This window comes from Xenopus laevis, chromosome 3L (genome assembly GCF_017654675.1).
Source record: "Xenopus laevis strain J_2021 chromosome 3L, Xenopus_laevis_v10.1, whole genome shotgun sequence".
NCBI classification, from domain to species: Eukaryota; Metazoa; Chordata; class Amphibia; order Anura; family Pipidae; genus Xenopus; species Xenopus laevis.
This window is the reverse complement of record NC_054375.1, coordinates 100,991,347-101,008,658: the sequence shown is the minus strand read 5'-3', so window position 1 is coordinate 101,008,658 and position 17,312 is coordinate 100,991,347. Positions and strand designations below refer to the sequence as shown.

Sequence of the window (17,312 nt, the reverse complement as noted above, 5' to 3'; positions counted from 1 at the left end):
AGCTCTCCTTTAATAATGCGCTTAGCTATAGGCTCAACTATGAAATAATATGTTTAGCTAGAGATGTGGGACTGATCATGTGCACACATTCATGGGCGAATTTGCACGATTTTTCTTCGCCGGAAAATTTTCGAATTTCGTGTGAAATGCTCGAAACAGCGCCGGCGTCCATTTTTTTGGTGAAAATGCCAGCGAATCGCGCAAATTCGCAGCGAATTTGTGCCTGGCGAATAAATTCGGCCATCACTAATTCTGTATAGTATGATGTGCAGGTCTTATGAGCAGTCTCCTAGTTATCTGTAGTTTAACTACTACATACAGTACTTGGTGTAGCAATACAATTCAGCCACTCCTGTGTACAGTGTGCAAGAGAAGAGATTCTCTAATGCCCTAGACATGAGCCCACCCTTAAACAAATGTTGCATGCCCCTCAAATAGTAAAAACAATGTTAAAATAAAATTTTAATAGTTACAACTTTTAAAGAAAATCCCATTTTAAAGTATGAAAAAATGCCAGCGTTTTTTTAAAATTTTTATGACTTTTCGGCATACAGGTATGATGTCACTGACATAATATTGAGAAGGATGTAGCTTCGTCTTATCAGTTCATCAGGTCTAAGCTGGCGAAGGAAACTCTGGCAAAAGAGGTAACGTACTGTAAGATTCGCACTTTAGTGAATTTGCGATTCAACAATCGCTCGTCTGAGAGAAAGTACACCTAGCGAAAGGGCCAAAACTGCACTAGCGATGGTCTCTTTCACTAGCGAACTGTCCTCTATGCCTGTTAAATCTGTCTACTTGTCTAGGTTTCAAGTGCAAACCCTTCCTTCCTGCTCAAACAAGTTGGACTCTGAAAATGAACCACTTGTGCTCAGCTTATATATTAGCAATTATATATTGTGTTTTCCACAGAAGCCTTATTTTTCCCTTTAAAAATATATAAAATAGCAGGAGCCTTCTGCAAGCTTTTATTCATATACATGGAAGCATATTAGTGTATCTAACAATCATATATACTGTATGTGATCATATGTCTGTCAGTCCAAAAAGGCAATGATCCCCAACTTGTGGCCTGTGAGCAACATGTTTCTCACTAACCCCTTGGATGTTGCTCTCAACGGCCTCAAAGCAGATGCAGAAATCCTGGTTTGGAAGAAAGTTTTGGTTGCATAAAAAGAGAAAGAGAGCATCCTGTAGGCAACCAGTCCACATAGGGGCTACCACAGCACTTATTTTGCACCACCCATGAACATATTTCATGCCTGTGTTGCTCCCCAACTCTTTTTACATTTAAATGTGGCTCACGGTTTAAAAGAATTACAAATGGGCCCTCACGTATTGTTATCTTATTGTATATAAAATAGGTTATGTAGTCAAATCTGTGTATATGAAATTATGAATTTACAAATATCTAAACCATTTTTTAAAGATTATTTTATTAAAAAGTTAACGTTAATTCACAAGTAAACAATATCAATCAATTCCTATAAAATAATACATATACATTTACAATAATGTCATGTGGTTCCTAACTTATTGTAACTCCGGGATTTCTAGTCTGCAGCTCTCCTGCAGTTGCTGACCCAGTAGCCATCTTCATTAACCTAACCTGTGAGGTTTTTGTTAGTGCAAAAAGATTGTAGATGTAGATTTGAAATGTTGCTAATGCTGCTTTGGAGATAAGATTAGCAATAGCATTGCTGTCTGATCAGTAGGTCATAGCAGTTCAACAAAAATCATGTATCAGATGCTCACATAAGTTCCTTTGTGATCTCCCATATCTTGGTAAAGATATAATGAAGCATTACATATGCTGCGCAGAATGATATAAAGTTCTGTGAAACTTTCCTCTTCATCTTTCTCAGTCAAGTTAAAAAACAATATTGGTGATGTAAATGTTCTGTTTCAAAATGCTATTGTTTTATGTCAAGTTCATCTTGTCTGATCACTCAGTTAAAACGCTGATATAAATAACTAGAAAGGTCCATTTGGAAACTCAAACGTCCGGTTGATGGCAATATTCATTAACATAAAGTTCTGAGGAATATTCTTCTTCATCCTCCTCAATCATGTTAAAAAAAACCTTCAGTTTTTCAGGGACACACCAATCCAGCACAATAAATATTATCCCAATGATAAAGCAGAAAAGACCTAAAAAAAATACAACACAGATGTAAATTTCAATTTTTTTTCTTACGGTCTATTTTGCTAGGAGAGGTTTAGAAATACTCTTAATTTTAACATAGTAATGTAAGCCAGCAAAGAAGCCAGTATTCGCACTACTAATAGATATATATAATCATGAAGAACAGGGTGGTTTTATGTAGTATGGAAAGACATTGTTAAAAACAAAGGAAAATATATATAGAGAGTTAAGCTGGATGATGTATTTAGTGGCTGTTGCCGGTCCACAGCTTCCACTGAGAGTTGTAATTCAGTAACCTGTGACTGTTTTCATTGTCTTTGCTCAGCTCCACTGAACATGTACAATCTGCATAGCTTTATGAGTCTTTTTTATTCCTCTCAAAAAGTGGCAGGCACTCAAAGACTGAGGTACCATTGTAATATATGGACATTTTCTGTACTTTCATGCACATGTACATAATGTTTAGGATTGTAAATAGATTTATAATTGCCATAAGGAAAGCTCAAAAAAGACAGGTGAAATAATTAGGAAGCCAATACACTTTCCTTGTTGCTTTTATTTAATTCTTGTGTGCACAGGACATTCTATGTCTATATAGAGTATATTATTAGCATTGATGTAAATAACAGGAGTTACATTCGCCACCCTAGTGTTTAGAAAACTGTTTAATTACTGATACTGACTGCATATAGAGATTAGCAGTATGGCATTCTGCACACTCCTGTAACAAGTCAATGTTCTGAAAAGGGAAGCTTTTGTTTTTTACAAGACTACCTAAGGGCAAATAAATGAATGCTAAAGATTTAAATGTGTATAGTTTTGCTAAAGTCACTCTGTCTCCATCTCACCTGTTGCAAGAGTCAGCCAAAAAGAAGCTCCAAACTCTGTTTTCAGAACGTCAGTACCGAATTGAATATTACAAAATGAGACATTTTTCACAGTGGAGAAGGAAATTAGTGAGAAGATTATAAAAGCTGCTGTCACCAAAGTCATATAAGCTCCATAAATGAAAGACGGCATGGAAAAGAGGATATTGCTGATGATCCAAGAGCAAAATGCCACCCTAAAATATAAAAAAAGAGATTAATTTATTAACGTGCCAATACATGGTGATTGTTGTACAATTAAAAACATGTAAGAGGTTATGTTCTTCTTAATATTTTGTTCTTATTATTTTTGTACCTTAGTCACTGACTCCCAAGGGCAAAAGTGTATATATATATATATATATATATATATATATATATATATATATATATATATATATATATATATATATATATATAACAAACAAGGGAAAGTTGTGCTCACCACTATTTTTTAAAACCATTAGGCGGGGTGCAATGAGGCTGTGACCACATAATATATATAGTCAAATACAAGAGTCCTCTGCACTCAACCCATTATCAATATATTTAAGACAGCGACATTTTGTGCATACTGCTACTAAAAAATGCCTTACCGGAGCAGTGACCAGCTCCATGTTGTAGCTCCCACCCTTCCCAGCTATAGTCAGGTGATCCCACTGGTGTCTAATAAAAGGGCAGCCAAGTTTGGGAGTTTTACTTTGAAAGCAGCAAGTTAAGTTGCAGGTAAAACCAAGTCCCTTTGTAAAATGTATAATGAAGCAACAGAATTCTTAATGAATCAGATAAAATTGAGCATAGGACTGGCCAGATATGGGATGACTTTGACGTAGTTGGCCAGCTTAAATATATTGCAATATATGGCCAAACAATCCCTGTTTTGTTTAAAGGGTAAGGCATTTTTTAGTAGCAGTATGCACAAAATGTCGCTGTCTTAAATATATTGATAATGGGTTGAGTGCAGAGGACTCTTGTATTTGACTATATATATATATATATATATATATATATATATATATATATATATATATATATATAATTCTGCTATCCAGACCTGATTCAGAATCTGTAATGTACAGTATTTTATATAAATTTATTCTATGGCCATGAGTTCTGTCATCCAAGTTCCAACAGGGCCGACATTAAAATAGCAGATAACAGATAAGCCATTTGGAATAAAAATGGTTTTTATGGAGATAAATAGGGGTCACAAACAGGATAAAAATGTCTTCATATAAAATTAAACTGTTACTACAAAGAAACGTTTTTGTAAATGCTAGACAAACAGAATTCCCATGTTAATACATCCTTTTCACTTGATGTTGTTACTGGTCCTTTAACTTAATTAGACCCTGTATTATTTATCATCCACTCTGCAGCTCAATAAATATAATCTAAGGGGCAGATTTATCAAAGGTCGAGGTGAATTTTTGAATTGAAAAAATTTGAATTTTGAGCTATTTTTTGTGTACTTCGACTAGGGATTAGTCCGAATTCGATTCGATTTTGAAAAAAATTAAAAAATTTGAATATCGAAATGTATCATGTACTGTCTCTTTAAAAACTTCCACTTTGACCATTCACCATCTAAAACCTGCCAAATTGCTGTTTTTGCCTATGGGGGACCTCCTAGAACCTATTTGGAGTCAATTGGTGGAAAACTTTGAATTGGATCGAATGCGCTATTACTTCGATTGGTACGATTCTAGTTCACCCGAATACAGACCTATTCGATCGAAAACTGACCTATTCAGCCAAAAAAAACCTTCGACTTAATTTTGGTTGGTCTCCCCTGTCTACACAGTTGTAAAGCAGCATTTTCTATAAGAAACACCAATTGTGCTTCATTATTACTGCCCCATCCTATTACTAGAAGGAAGTCTCCATTATGGTATCCAATTAAAGATGTGTCCTACACAGAGAATATGCCCATGTTAAGTAATTATTGTACCAGTCATCATTTCTTTGAGCATAGGGAGCACAGTATAAGTGATGGAATAATTGAAATACAGAAATAAACCCTATATGTTTAATCAGATCCCAGTTACCCATGTGATGTACTAAAATGACTAATGATTTTAATTAAAAAATAAGTTATTGAAGAAATGATCATCATTTTATGTCCCTGTGACTGACTAAACTCCAGCAAGCTGCCATAATGTGTTGTAATCACAAAAATACCCATATAATAAAAAGTAGTGGCGAAATACAGACTCTAGCAGCTTCTGCTGTATCTTTATGTTCATTTATCTTATCTAATCATGGGTACAGCAATAATTTGCTTCTCAATAAGGAAACATTAGCTAGATTATCTTTATCCCCTTTCCTAACATTTAGTCATTATTAAAGGATCCTCTCTGCACAAATACAGGGGTTAAAGCTCACTGTAAACAGAGGAATAGAAAAACAAGCCACTTGTTCTGACAGCCAATTGTTGGACACATTTTGCACAGCTGCAATAGCAGACTGACAGTCCCTCCTGCATATTTTAATGTAAAACTGAAGGTGGTTTATCAAAGCTGTCAGGGAGAAATGCTACATCAATGATATAAGAATAAAGTTAAAGGTTTTTGAAGATGTGCATATAGATAATACATGTATTACCAATTTTATTTTCTTATTCTGTTGTATGTAATCAAATCAAGTTTTGGAAATGAATTCATAGAAGACATTGACATAAATTGTTCATGTGTGTACAAACATACAACATTAAAGTTATTATTTTCATCCAGTGAATATTTTGGTCTCTAAATAAATGTAATCCTATGCGATTAGAAAATTAGCCACACAATGGGCAGCTAGATAGTTAATTCAAGTTAATCATGTTAAGTATGTAAAATAGTATTCAATACATTCTATTCATTTGCCAAGATGGTAGATGGAGATGAGCAAGAGTATCAACAAGAGTAACAGTCTTTATATATTTACTTTTTTGTTTGTCCAGGTAAAAATTATTAAAATAGTTTGAGGCCAATTTATCACAATTTGCTAATGGATTGGATCTATTCTCATCAGTTTGCTGATACCGCTAAACTTTATACCACTCTTCAAGGCAGGACGAAATTTTTCTTTCTCTTTAACTTCAATTTAACATTACTTACCACATGCAAGCTGATGCATAATGACCAGATATTCTGTACTGGGCGAACATCCCACATGGATTATACTGATTAAATTTTTCAGCCACATACAGAATGGGGTTTGGGAGACCTTTTTTAAGTCCATCATTATAATATTGATTGTAATCTGACCCCAAACGCCAAACAAACTCCTCATTGTAGTTTATTGTCTCATTAATTTGATGAATAGGATTGCCTGTTTGGAATAACAGAAGAGAATACTTGCTTAAGAAGTTACAATAGCTATTTCAAATATGGTTGGTGCATAATATAGTAAATAATGTGTCCCCTGTCGTAAATTATAAGGATAATATAAGTCACCGAGGAGTTCCATGACCTTATTAGGGAGCTAGCACACAGGCAGATTTTTATAATGAGAAAAAAGCCAGCGCCTATGCACTCGCGGCGCTTCGATTTCCAAAGTCGCACGTAGTTTCCTTGTGAGGCAACTGCGAGCGACTTCGGAAATCGAAGTGCTGCAAGTGCATTGGCGCTGGCGTTTTCTCATTATAGCAGGTGGAAGGCAGTTCGGGGAGATTGTGGCCCCGCAGAAGAGGCGATTAGTCGGCAAGTGACAAAATCTCCCCGAATCTGCCCTTGTGCTAAAGCCCTAAAAGCATGAGGCTTAATGACAACTTCTTTTATACAAGTCCAGGCCCGGATTTGCGGCAAGGCCGCATAGGCCCGGGCCTAGGGCGGCAAAAAAATAGGGGCGGCATGCCGCCCAGCTGCATTATGGGGACGCGTGCGTCCCCATTCAATTACAGCAGCTGCGCCGGCGTTTCTTCGCCGGCGCGCTGGGAAGGGAATGTGAAGTGGGCGCTAGGACCGCGCGGCCGCCTGGTCGGACCGCGCGGCCTAGGGGCGCCCCTTTTTGAAATCCGGCACTGTACAAGTCATGGAACTCCAATGTGACTTTTAGGGGCATATTTATCAAATGTCGAATTTAGGGGCATATTTAGCAAGGGTCGAATTTAGAATTGAAAAAACTTCGAAATTCGAATTCAAAAAGACCAACTGAAATTAAGTTGAATAGGTCTGTTTCAATCGAATAGGTCCGTATTCGTCTGAATTCGAATTGAAGGAATATCGCATTCGATCAAATTCAATTCGAAGTTTTTCCCAATTCGGCAGGTCTTAGATGGCGATTGGTCGAAGTCGAATTTTTAAAGAGACAGTACATGATAAATTCCGATATTCGAATTTTCGATTTTTTTTCAAATTCGAATAGAATTTGCACTATTCAATAGTCGAAGTACAAAAAAATAGCTTGAAATTCTAATTTTTTTCATTCAAAAATTCACCTCGACCTTTGATAAATCTGCCCCTTAGAGTTTATGAAAGTTTATAAAAAAAAAAAACATTTTGTGCTCAGGCAATCATAAAAGAACCCCCCCATTAGTTTACTAATCTAAAGTAAACTAATTATTTAGTAAATTAATTATTGTGCCGAAAAAAGCTTCTAAATCTTCGTAAGTTTGCCCTTACTTTAGGCTTTTGTAATATAGAAAAACTTTAGCAGCGTTTACATAGGCCCTAATATGTTAGCAGCATTTTAATAAATGACACATCCCAGCTGATAGCTGATGGAAGCTGAAATTCAGCAAATGCGGAGACAGCATAATCAAATCCCTGCAATTTTCTAGCTCAATATGCTACATAATATCTTTGCTTGCTTTCAACAGAATATGTTTCATGATTACTGTAATTTTTTCATTTATCATTGAGTAAAATGTTTCTCCAGATCCATTCACTACACAATATTTTCATAATTTTGCCTCTCCTGTGTTACAAATATTTTTCATTAGTAAAATAACTTGCCTTACCTTTCAGAGTAACATTAATGCCATTAAGCCCCACGTGTAGTCCAATATCAGCATTTACAACAGCATTACTGAAGCTTTTATATGTAGTTGTTGCATTCACTGATCCCACCTCCCAGTCCGAGGTAAAGTTAACAGCTGTAGATAGTAAATGATATATAAATCAAGTGATGTTACTTATATACATACTATAAGGGCTCTCAGCGACATACATATTACCCTTGACTGTAATAAAAATTGTAGGCTTCTTTTAAAGGAGAAGGAAAGGCTAAAATTAAGTAAGCTTTATCAGAAAGGTCTATATAAATACACCAGTAAACCCTCAAAGTAATGCTGCTCTGAGTCCTCTGTCAAAAGAAACACAGCATTTCTTTCTTTCTATTGTGTACACATGGGCTTCTGTATCAGACTTCATGTTTTCAGCTGAAACCTGCAGGGCAGGGCTTGAGCATGCTCAGTTTGCTCCTCTCCCCCTCCCTTCTCCCATCCCTGCTGTAATCTGAGCTCAGAGCTGTAAGTGAGCAGGGAGAGACTCAGGCAGGAAGTGATGTCACACCAAGGTTATATGGCAGCTTCTATCCTAAACAAACAGAGACAGCGTCTAGAGCTGTTTACTCAGGTAGGGTAAAGCATTCTGCAGAATAAATATAGCATTCTAGCTTGCACTATTGTGGCTAATATGTTGGCAATAAACTGTCTTTGAGCTTTCCTTCTCCTTTAAGTCTTGACATGGGATATTTAACTTTTAAAAGATGGAATTGCAAGACCATAGAACACTGTAATGGTAGTTGGTACAGGTATGGGATCTGATATCCAGAAACCCAATATAAACCCAATAAAAATCCCTTATATAGAAAACCCAAAATCCCAGGCATTCCAGATAACAGATTCAACACCTGTATAGGAAGGGCACAGGAATGTTATTGTTTTAAACATTAAAAAGAAGTCTGGAGCATCTGAAAATGTACAATGAACAACTATATTATTTTTGGAATACAAAGTGAATCCATACTCTTCAGTGACAGGTATCACACGATGAAAATATATACTTACCAACTATTACAGATCCAATGAATAGGCTTGTTATGATTCTGCACGCCCAGGATATTCTCTGTGAAAGCAAAAGTACCGGCTTTATTTGAAATATAATTTACTAAGAGTTGAATATTTGAAACAATTCAGTGACCTTTTCATATAATATAATTGTAAATAAAATCAGAGCTGTAATAAAGCCATCAGGATATAATAATTGTAACATATCTTAAATTCTAGATTTGCTGGAAAAAGATGAACCTGAGTGGGATTGTTTAGTACTTATGTAATATAACAAGAATATATTATATGTTGGACCTCCTTTCCTTTCCATAAAGAAGAGAATTAAAATTGCCCAATGATTACAGAAAGAAGATGTGGCAAAGAATTGGTTGCAGTTAAGAGCATGGCAGCTATAAAGTGAGAAGGGTGAACCAAGGCTGTAGGAAAGGCATTCTTACAAACCCAGGTGTAAGTATAAGGTGGGGGTCAAGGACCCAAGGTCTATCAACCTCAAGTTTTGGTGCCCAGGGTTTCTGACACTCATAAATAAGGATGAATATATTGCAGGTAAACAATCCAGGGATTTTTTTTATACTCCATCAAGTATGGCAATCTGTCAAATTACATAGCATTATCTTTTACTTTCTACTTGAACATATTAATAAAGATTTTGGCACATGGACAGATGTTAATAATGGAAGAATAAAGTTTTTGGCACATGTGCGTATGAGTCATTCTCTTTTATACAAAAGTCAGTCAGTGATGGCTCATTATCTAATTTTAAATTATTTTCCTGATGAAACATAATCACATAATTTTATCATTAAGTTGAAAACATTGTCTTATTGGTAATCGTTTATACTATGTAAAAGATTCCATAGAGCAGGTATCCTTGCAAGGTATAAAATCAAATATAGTTAATTAAATCTACTAGATACATCTTAAAGGGAAAATGGAGTACATTTCAGTGGTAATAATCTTTTGCATCCCTCCACAATGTATGGGTACGTAGTAAATCTGAGCAGCAATACCATTTAGTTATTATTTCTTTCTTGAGATTTGATATGTTGGGCATCAACCAAATATTTCTTGGCCAATTATATCCTGTGAATGACTTTCACAGAGTTTACCACCCTAGAGTAATCAGGAGTTAATAGAGTGACGTTTGGTTCATCTAGCTGAAAATCTTTAAGATTTGTTAAGTGGAATGAGGGACAATGTTTTCCCTTCAAAAGTAAACCAGTGGGAAAGCTGGACATATTTAAAGGGGATATAAATGCCATAACTATTCACCAGCACACAGGAATTGTGATAGCAAGGCAAGCCCTTGCAATTTTATTAATGCAGTAGTGCAACGTTTCGGGAACACGCCCCTTTGTCAAGTATACTCCAAGGAAAACCATCTTTTCATTGCCTTCTCAGCAGATGACATGAGTTATGTCCTTTGGATGATTTCGCTCTACAAGTATTTTCAAATTGACTAATTTAAAAAGTTCTAGCCTAATTTAGGTATTTTAAAAGAAGGGTATTAATTAGGTATTTTAAAAGAAGGGTAAACCTATACACTAAGGGGCAGATTTATCAAGGGATAACTCCCATAACTTTGAAATTCGAATTAAAAAAAAGACCAAGCAAAATTTATTTAAAAAATCAAATTGAGGGTGAACAGGCTGTAGTCGATCGTTTGAATTGAAGTAAGATCGTATTCGATTCGAAGTATTTAAAAAAAAAAACTTAGATTTCCACCAATTGACTCCAAAAAGGTTCTAGGAGGTCCCCCATAGGCTAAAACAGCAATTTGGCAGGTTTTAGATGGCAAATGGTCAAAGTTTTAAAGAGACAGTACATGATAAATTTCGATATTCAAATTTTCTAAATTTTTTTAAATTCAAATCGAATTTGGACTATTCTCCAATCAAAGTACACAAAAATAGCTCGAAATTCGAATTTTTTTACTTCGAATTTTCAATTTGACCCTTGAGTACAATGAAGTAGTAGGTGAATAAATCTTTTTGCACATACTATTTTAGCCGCATACTCTTAACCAGACTCAATCTTGTAGTGTCTACCTGAATTAATAGTGTCAATAAAAAATACTGTATATGTATTATTAGACTGCATCTATCCAATGATCTTAATTGTGGCTGTTACTATAATTAAACTATAGTGTTCTGGTTTTAATAAATTATATAATAAAACAAAACATTTTCATAAATCATGGGATATATTTATATATCCCTTGTGCATGTTCTTCTAATAATAATATTGCTTATTTAGAATGAGAACATACTTAAAGTGCTTATTATATCACACCTTGAAGGCACTAGTAAAATCATTATAAATTTATAAGCATGCTTACGAGTGTCTAGGCAATATTAAAACATTAAAATACATGTAAAGTGAAATTAATCCGCAAGGAAACCCTGCCAATATGTTAGGCATACCCCAGGTAATTGAATCACTATGTTTTTTCCCTGGGTTGGTTATCCTTTTAGGAAGAAAATAACTCAAACTGGAGAGAGCACAATGAACCCTTTACACTTCAAATATTCAGATTTTACCCTTAGGGGTAGATTTATCAAAATATGCATAAATGCACAATAAGGGGCAGATTTATTCAAATGTAAGTTTAGAGCTTAATGCATAAAAATTCACCCAAGTTCTATTCATTCCTATGGGATTTTAAAGCGTTGGTTGAAAGTTAGAGCTCACCATTTTTAAGTACGCTTCTAAAAATCCCATAGGAATAAATAGAACTTGGGTGAGTAAAATGGCACTGAGAAACTTTTTTCCTTGTGTTGGTGCATTTTCTCCATAAAAGGAGCACTGTGTGAAAAAACTTACTGATTGAAATCACTGGGGGTGCCTAACATATTGCCATACCCACAGTTATTTAAATTAAATTAAAGATAATATGTTCATTAAAATAAAATGAGCATCCTGTCTAACAGGGCTACAAGTCCTGGCATTATCAGTGAAGAAGAAGTTGTAATGCAAGAACAGATGCAAAGTTTAATTCAGGTCTTCCTATAAATACAAGCCAGTTTAATGCATACCAAAATGTAATAACTGTAAATGACTTACCCCTCTACCTCTTATTCCAGGCAAAATGACAAGAAAGGACAGGGCGAAAACTAGAAAGACAATGATGATAATGATGCACTGGACATTAAACACCCATGATCTTCTTTCATGAGGATAAAAGGGATACTGGCCATCATAAAAAGTCATGATTTACAGTGCAGTCTGAAAAAAAGATAATGACAGCAAACAATATATGAGCATCACCATTACATGGTTTCTAATTTATACTTTGCACATAGACATGTATATTTATATTTCCATGCTGAGCAGGTTTGCCTAGTTTTTCAGTTTCCCATTCCAAATCCTGGATTACGTGCATCCCTAATATGTGCACTTTAATACTTTAATTTGCATACACCGCAGTATATAGTCAATCATGTATTTCTGTAGTGTCAAGTTACAGAGCACAGTATAATAATATTATAATAAACAGTGGGCTTCTTGAACGAACTAAGATCTTAGAATAAAAGAGTAGATTGGCAGGGCCGTTCTCCCAACCTCAGGCTTATATAGTTACGTACTATTCAAAATGGTAGATAAATTGATTCATTCTAACACTATAGTACATGATAATATATAAAATTGACCCTAACATTTTCTAGAAGTGGTATGAATCTTAAGAGTAATAGGAAATCTTCATCATTATAGTCTGTGTTAAATGGGGAAAGAGGCAGAGAAAAGGGTAATCATTTCTATATTTTGCTGATTGAATAGTTAAGTTAAATTCCCTTAAAACATAAACTTTCCCTTAAAAAAAAAAATAATATTGGACAAGTTCATTGTGCCCAGAAAGCTTTATTTAACAAAATACTTCTGGTTAGTTAAAAAGCATCCAAACAGTTCCTGGTCAGAACAATCAAGTGTTGTTTTAGACTCCAATGCTTGCTTAGGTTTATCAAGCAATTACTTTTAAATGCATCATTGCTCAAACATGAGTGTACTCTTGGCTTCCCGGCAAACAAAGCTTTATAAAATTGTTACTGTTTTTACTAAATAACCATGTATAGTTAAGAATAAAGGGTAGCAAACTCAGTGACTGTTAAGGGCCCAGGAATATAGAGGGCGTAAATGGTTTACTAACTGATATTAGTATATGGGAAACAGGTAATCTTATTACAGGTATGGGACCTGTTATCCAAAATAGCTTTCCATATAAAGAGTCTTTCTGTAACTTGGCTTTCTATGCTTTAAGGAGACTTTTTATTATAGGGGAAAACTCGAATATTTAGAGGAAAAAAACCGTGAATTTTTGACAGACCCCAAAGCTGCTAAAAATCCAAGTATGGAAAGCACGTTTCAGTTCATGTAGAAGTCAATGGTAGATTGTAGAAGATGTCGTGATCTGTGCTGGTTTTGTGCGATAATTTGAAAAAGTTGGGGGTTTCGGGCAACAACTTAAAAAAATTGTACAATTCGGACGACAAATTAAAAAAAGTCACACGATTGGAATTGTTGCGTAATTTTGGCGAGACTTTTCCGGCACCGACTTTTATAACCTGATTTTTTAACAAATAAGTTACATTTGTGCATAGGAGTTAGGTCGACTTTGTTTTAATAAAAAAAAAATAGATAAATTCAAATTTTAGTAAATACCCCCCTTAGTCACCAAGAAAAGATTTAAACATTAAATAAACCCAATAGATTTGGTCTGCTTCCAATAAGGATGAATGATATCTTATCTGGTATCAAGTACAAGGTACTGTTTTATTATTTCAGAGAAAGAGGAAATATGTTTAACATTTTTAAATTATATTATTAAATGGTAGATGGTCTTTCCATAATTCATAGGTTTCTGGAAAATAGTTAAATAGCTCGTTAAGTTGGGTTGAAAAAAGACCAAAGTTCATCAAGTTCAACCCCTCCAAATGAATCCCAAAACTGCACTGCATTTTCCAGGTGAGGCCTTACCAAGGACCTATAAAGAGGGTTTATAAATGGGTTGTTGGACAATTGATCCTATACCTGTACAAGTTTGGCTGGAATTAAAAAGGCATGACAGTTTAACATCTTTGTTTTTTCATCATAACTAAATGTCCTTGTTTCAGCTCAGTTCACTCAAATGGATCATTTTGCTCCTGAATTAGATTCACATTTAAACTGCCATCTTTAGGAGTTGCAATCAATCAAACTGGTTTTGGTTTCACTTAATAACACCAACAGACATTCATATAATGAATTCAGTGAGCACAGAGATAAACTATAAGAATAATTACAACGATTAAAAAAAATCCCACACCATTCGGACTCTTCCTGATGATGCAATCAAACATTATTTGCAGTCATATTCAAATGTAGACCAATAAACTAACAAAAGGATATTCCCTCTTTCAGTATCTTATTTTAGAATATGATGTAATTCATTTACATGCGGAAGGCTATTCACTTTTTCTTATTCCCCCAGTTTATTGCTGCATTAATAGTGTGCACTGGTATTTCATATTGGTTCTCTATATTATCCTTGCTTGCACTGTGAGAACAAGGAAATGCTTCTGACATTTTCCCTTGATCTACAGCCAACTCGGTCAGAGTTACTGTTTTCAGATAGCCATTTGTTGTTAAGGATCAGTTATATTTCCACATACTGTATTTAAATAAGCCTTTCTTTTCAAGAAGGAGTTATTAGGACAAGTCAGAGAAGTGATCAAGGGCAATGACACCAAATACAAAAAACCAACCATAGCAATTGCTGCAATACTTGTATTGGACATCTAACAGAATACTTATACATTGTTATACCAAAACCAGCATTATTTGTATAATTAACACACACACATATATTATGTACTATATCAAAGCTTTTCAGACTTTTTGGGTTTAAGCACGCCTTAGAGGTCCAACATTTTTTTCAGGGCCCCCTTTGTTGAGAAAAGCTTACAGGTCCAGGAAACATTGGTGCTCCAGCTATATTCCAAGAAGTTAGGTCAGTGTTCACCTCAAATCTCACTCTAAATTACTATTAAGCTGGGCTTTTAGGTGTGGTTTAGCAACGACTGTACTATATGGTAGAGAATACATTTTTCACTTAAAACATTTTTATGAGGCTAATTTTCCCCCACCAAATACGCCAATACACCAAAGAGTTTTTATGATATTCAGTTTTCTTTTTGGACTGAATATGTTGCAATGAATAATCCTTGTCACAGCAGATACAATACTTTAAAAGTATCTGTTATCCAGAGAGAGATACGTCAGGTGTAATTGTGTGTGAAGCACACTTGCCCTATTCGTCTAACAACATGCTGTAAACCCAGGCAAAGTCTCACTCTTTCTACCAGCGAAAGGCTCTATAAGCCAAAGTGCCACTTAAATGCTACTTGTTTTTAGCTGTAGAAGAAGCTAACACACCCGGCTACAGGACAAGGTAAACTGGAATTCATCTTTTGTCTAGTTTCATTAATACTGCTAAATTATCCCATCCTTTACCCTCTATAAAAGTACTCATCTTCTATCCCACGCATCATTTAAAGCTGTCAAAAGCTCTGAAATGTATTTAATGACAGCCCCCTAATTTGAAGGTAGTACAATTATTACTGTACAGCCACATTAGTAATGCAGTAAAAAAAAACACAAATATATTTATTTAGTATAACAGCACATTTGTTAACAAAATAAGTAATGTATATATATATATATATATATATATATATATATATATATATATATATATATGTAAATCGATATCAGAAAATGCTTCATTCATATTCTCACACATACGCGTGTATATATATATATATATATACACACACACACACACACACACTCGTATGTTCTGATCTTCTTTGGATGGATGTATATATATGTATATATATATATATATATATATACATCCATCCATCCAAAGAAGATCAGCTCTCTCAGGGCTTAAAAATATGAAAAAGGTTTTATTGAAACAAACACAGCATAGGATATATTGATTGTGCACCCAGGCAAACGATCACTTTATTCGAGAGTGCTGGCTCTTCGTTGGTTATATATATATATGTATGTATATATATATATATATATATATATATATATATATATATATATATATATATATATACATACATATATATATATATATATATACATACGTATGTATGTATGTATGTATGTATGTATGTATATATATATATATCTATATATCTATATATATATATATATATATATATATATATAAATCAGAAAAAAAAAATTGTAAATATAATTTACTGCTAAAAAGACCCGCGCATACAGTGTTTTTCTTTCCAATATAATCATAGCAGCCATACATTCACTTGTGCGCAACCTTTATATACCTATATACAGAAAATCAAATACATCCAATATGTGTGAAAAAAGACCTACCTCAATGATACAGAACTTGCAGCAGTGTTTGCAGGTATCTGCCTGTTCCAGTAACCACTAAAGGACTGAGTTGAACACTAGTAAGACTAATGGTCCATCCAGGACTTTTATGGCAAAATTGAACTGCCCAACCATTGAATGACATCACTGCATCCTAATTGTATCATTTTCAAATTATGTTGTAACAGTAGGAAGTGCAGGTAGTTAGTCCAGCCCAGCCCAATAAATGAGTTATCAAGGATTTACTTCCTTTAAAAAATCACATACACAAGATCACCTAGCCAGATCATACGTGCAGAAGAGAACTCATAAAAGAGAATTCACCTGCTTTTAACAGGTAAGGTTCATCTACTAACATAACAAAGCCAAGTACTTCTTTTCTGCTGAATGCATTTGTGTATGGGCTACTATAAGCAGAACACACATTTCACACAGCAAAAAATTCCATTTGATAATTATGTTTGATGTTTATTTTTTCAAGTTTAGAAGCATATAATAACAAGTAACTTTTATTTCGGCTACAAGACTGTACTCGATTATATAATAATAATGTACAGAATTATTACTGTTTGTAAATGTGTTCTATACATGGCCACATGAGGCACGAGGAAGCTAAAGAATCTGTACTGTATGATATTATGTTACAGCCACACACTAACACACACGCCTAAGCACTAGCAGCACTTGGTGAATTCAATGTTTCAGAAATAAAAAAGAAAATACTGGCGGTTTGCAAATGATCAGTATCAGTATTATAAGGAAACATTTCCTTTCTCTAGTTGTCAACAATATTTTTTTCTAGTAGTTGCTATTAATTCACGTACAGTACATGGAGAGTCCAGACTGAAAGCTTTGATTCATGTACAGTAGATGGAGGGTCCAGATGTCAATGTTGCATCAAGCTGAGAATTGC

General features: G+C 34.5%; 2 protein-coding genes across 2 annotated transcripts in view; one reads left to right on the top strand and one right to left on the bottom strand.

Annotated features, from left to right (window-relative positions):
• Positions 1-1,996: 1,996 nt before the first annotated feature.
• LOC108710293 (dual oxidase maturation factor 1) lies at positions 1,997-16,487 on the bottom strand. Its single transcript, XM_018251435.2, has 7 exons — positions 16,400-16,487; positions 12,074-12,235; positions 9,008-9,065; positions 7,958-8,092; positions 6,114-6,327; positions 2,995-3,209; positions 1,997-2,151 (listed from the first exon to the last, which is right to left on the bottom strand). The coding sequence occupies exons 2-7, from the start codon at positions 12,218-12,220 to the stop codon at positions 1,997-1,999; spliced, it is 924 nt and encodes a 307-aa protein (XP_018106924.1). The 5' UTR covers positions 12,221-12,235; positions 16,400-16,487.
• A 167-nt stretch (positions 16,488-16,654) lies between these two features.
• Positions 16,655-17,312, top strand: part of duox2.L (dual oxidase 2 L homeolog) — a 44,193-nt gene continuing 43,535 nt past the window's right edge. The window contains exon 1 of the mRNA XM_041586725.1: positions 16,655-16,736. The gene's annotated coding sequence lies outside the window, so the exon portion shown is untranslated. The remainder of the gene's footprint in view (positions 16,737-17,312) is intronic.

Bases quoted from the DNA above. Each gene is read 5' to 3' on its own strand.
- LOC108710293 (XM_018251435.2), bottom strand. From the start codon at position 12,220: ATGACTTTTTATGATGGCCAGTATCCCTTTTATCCTCATGAAAGAAGA. The intron at 3,210-6,113 runs GTAAGTAATGTT...TTTATATTTTAG, and splicing joins TATGCATCAGCTTGCATGTG to GGTGGCATTTTGCTCTTGGA. The intron at 2,152-2,994 runs GTGAGATGGAGA...TATTTTTTTTAG, and splicing joins TTGGCTGACTCTTGCAACAG to GTCTTTTCTGCTTTATCATT.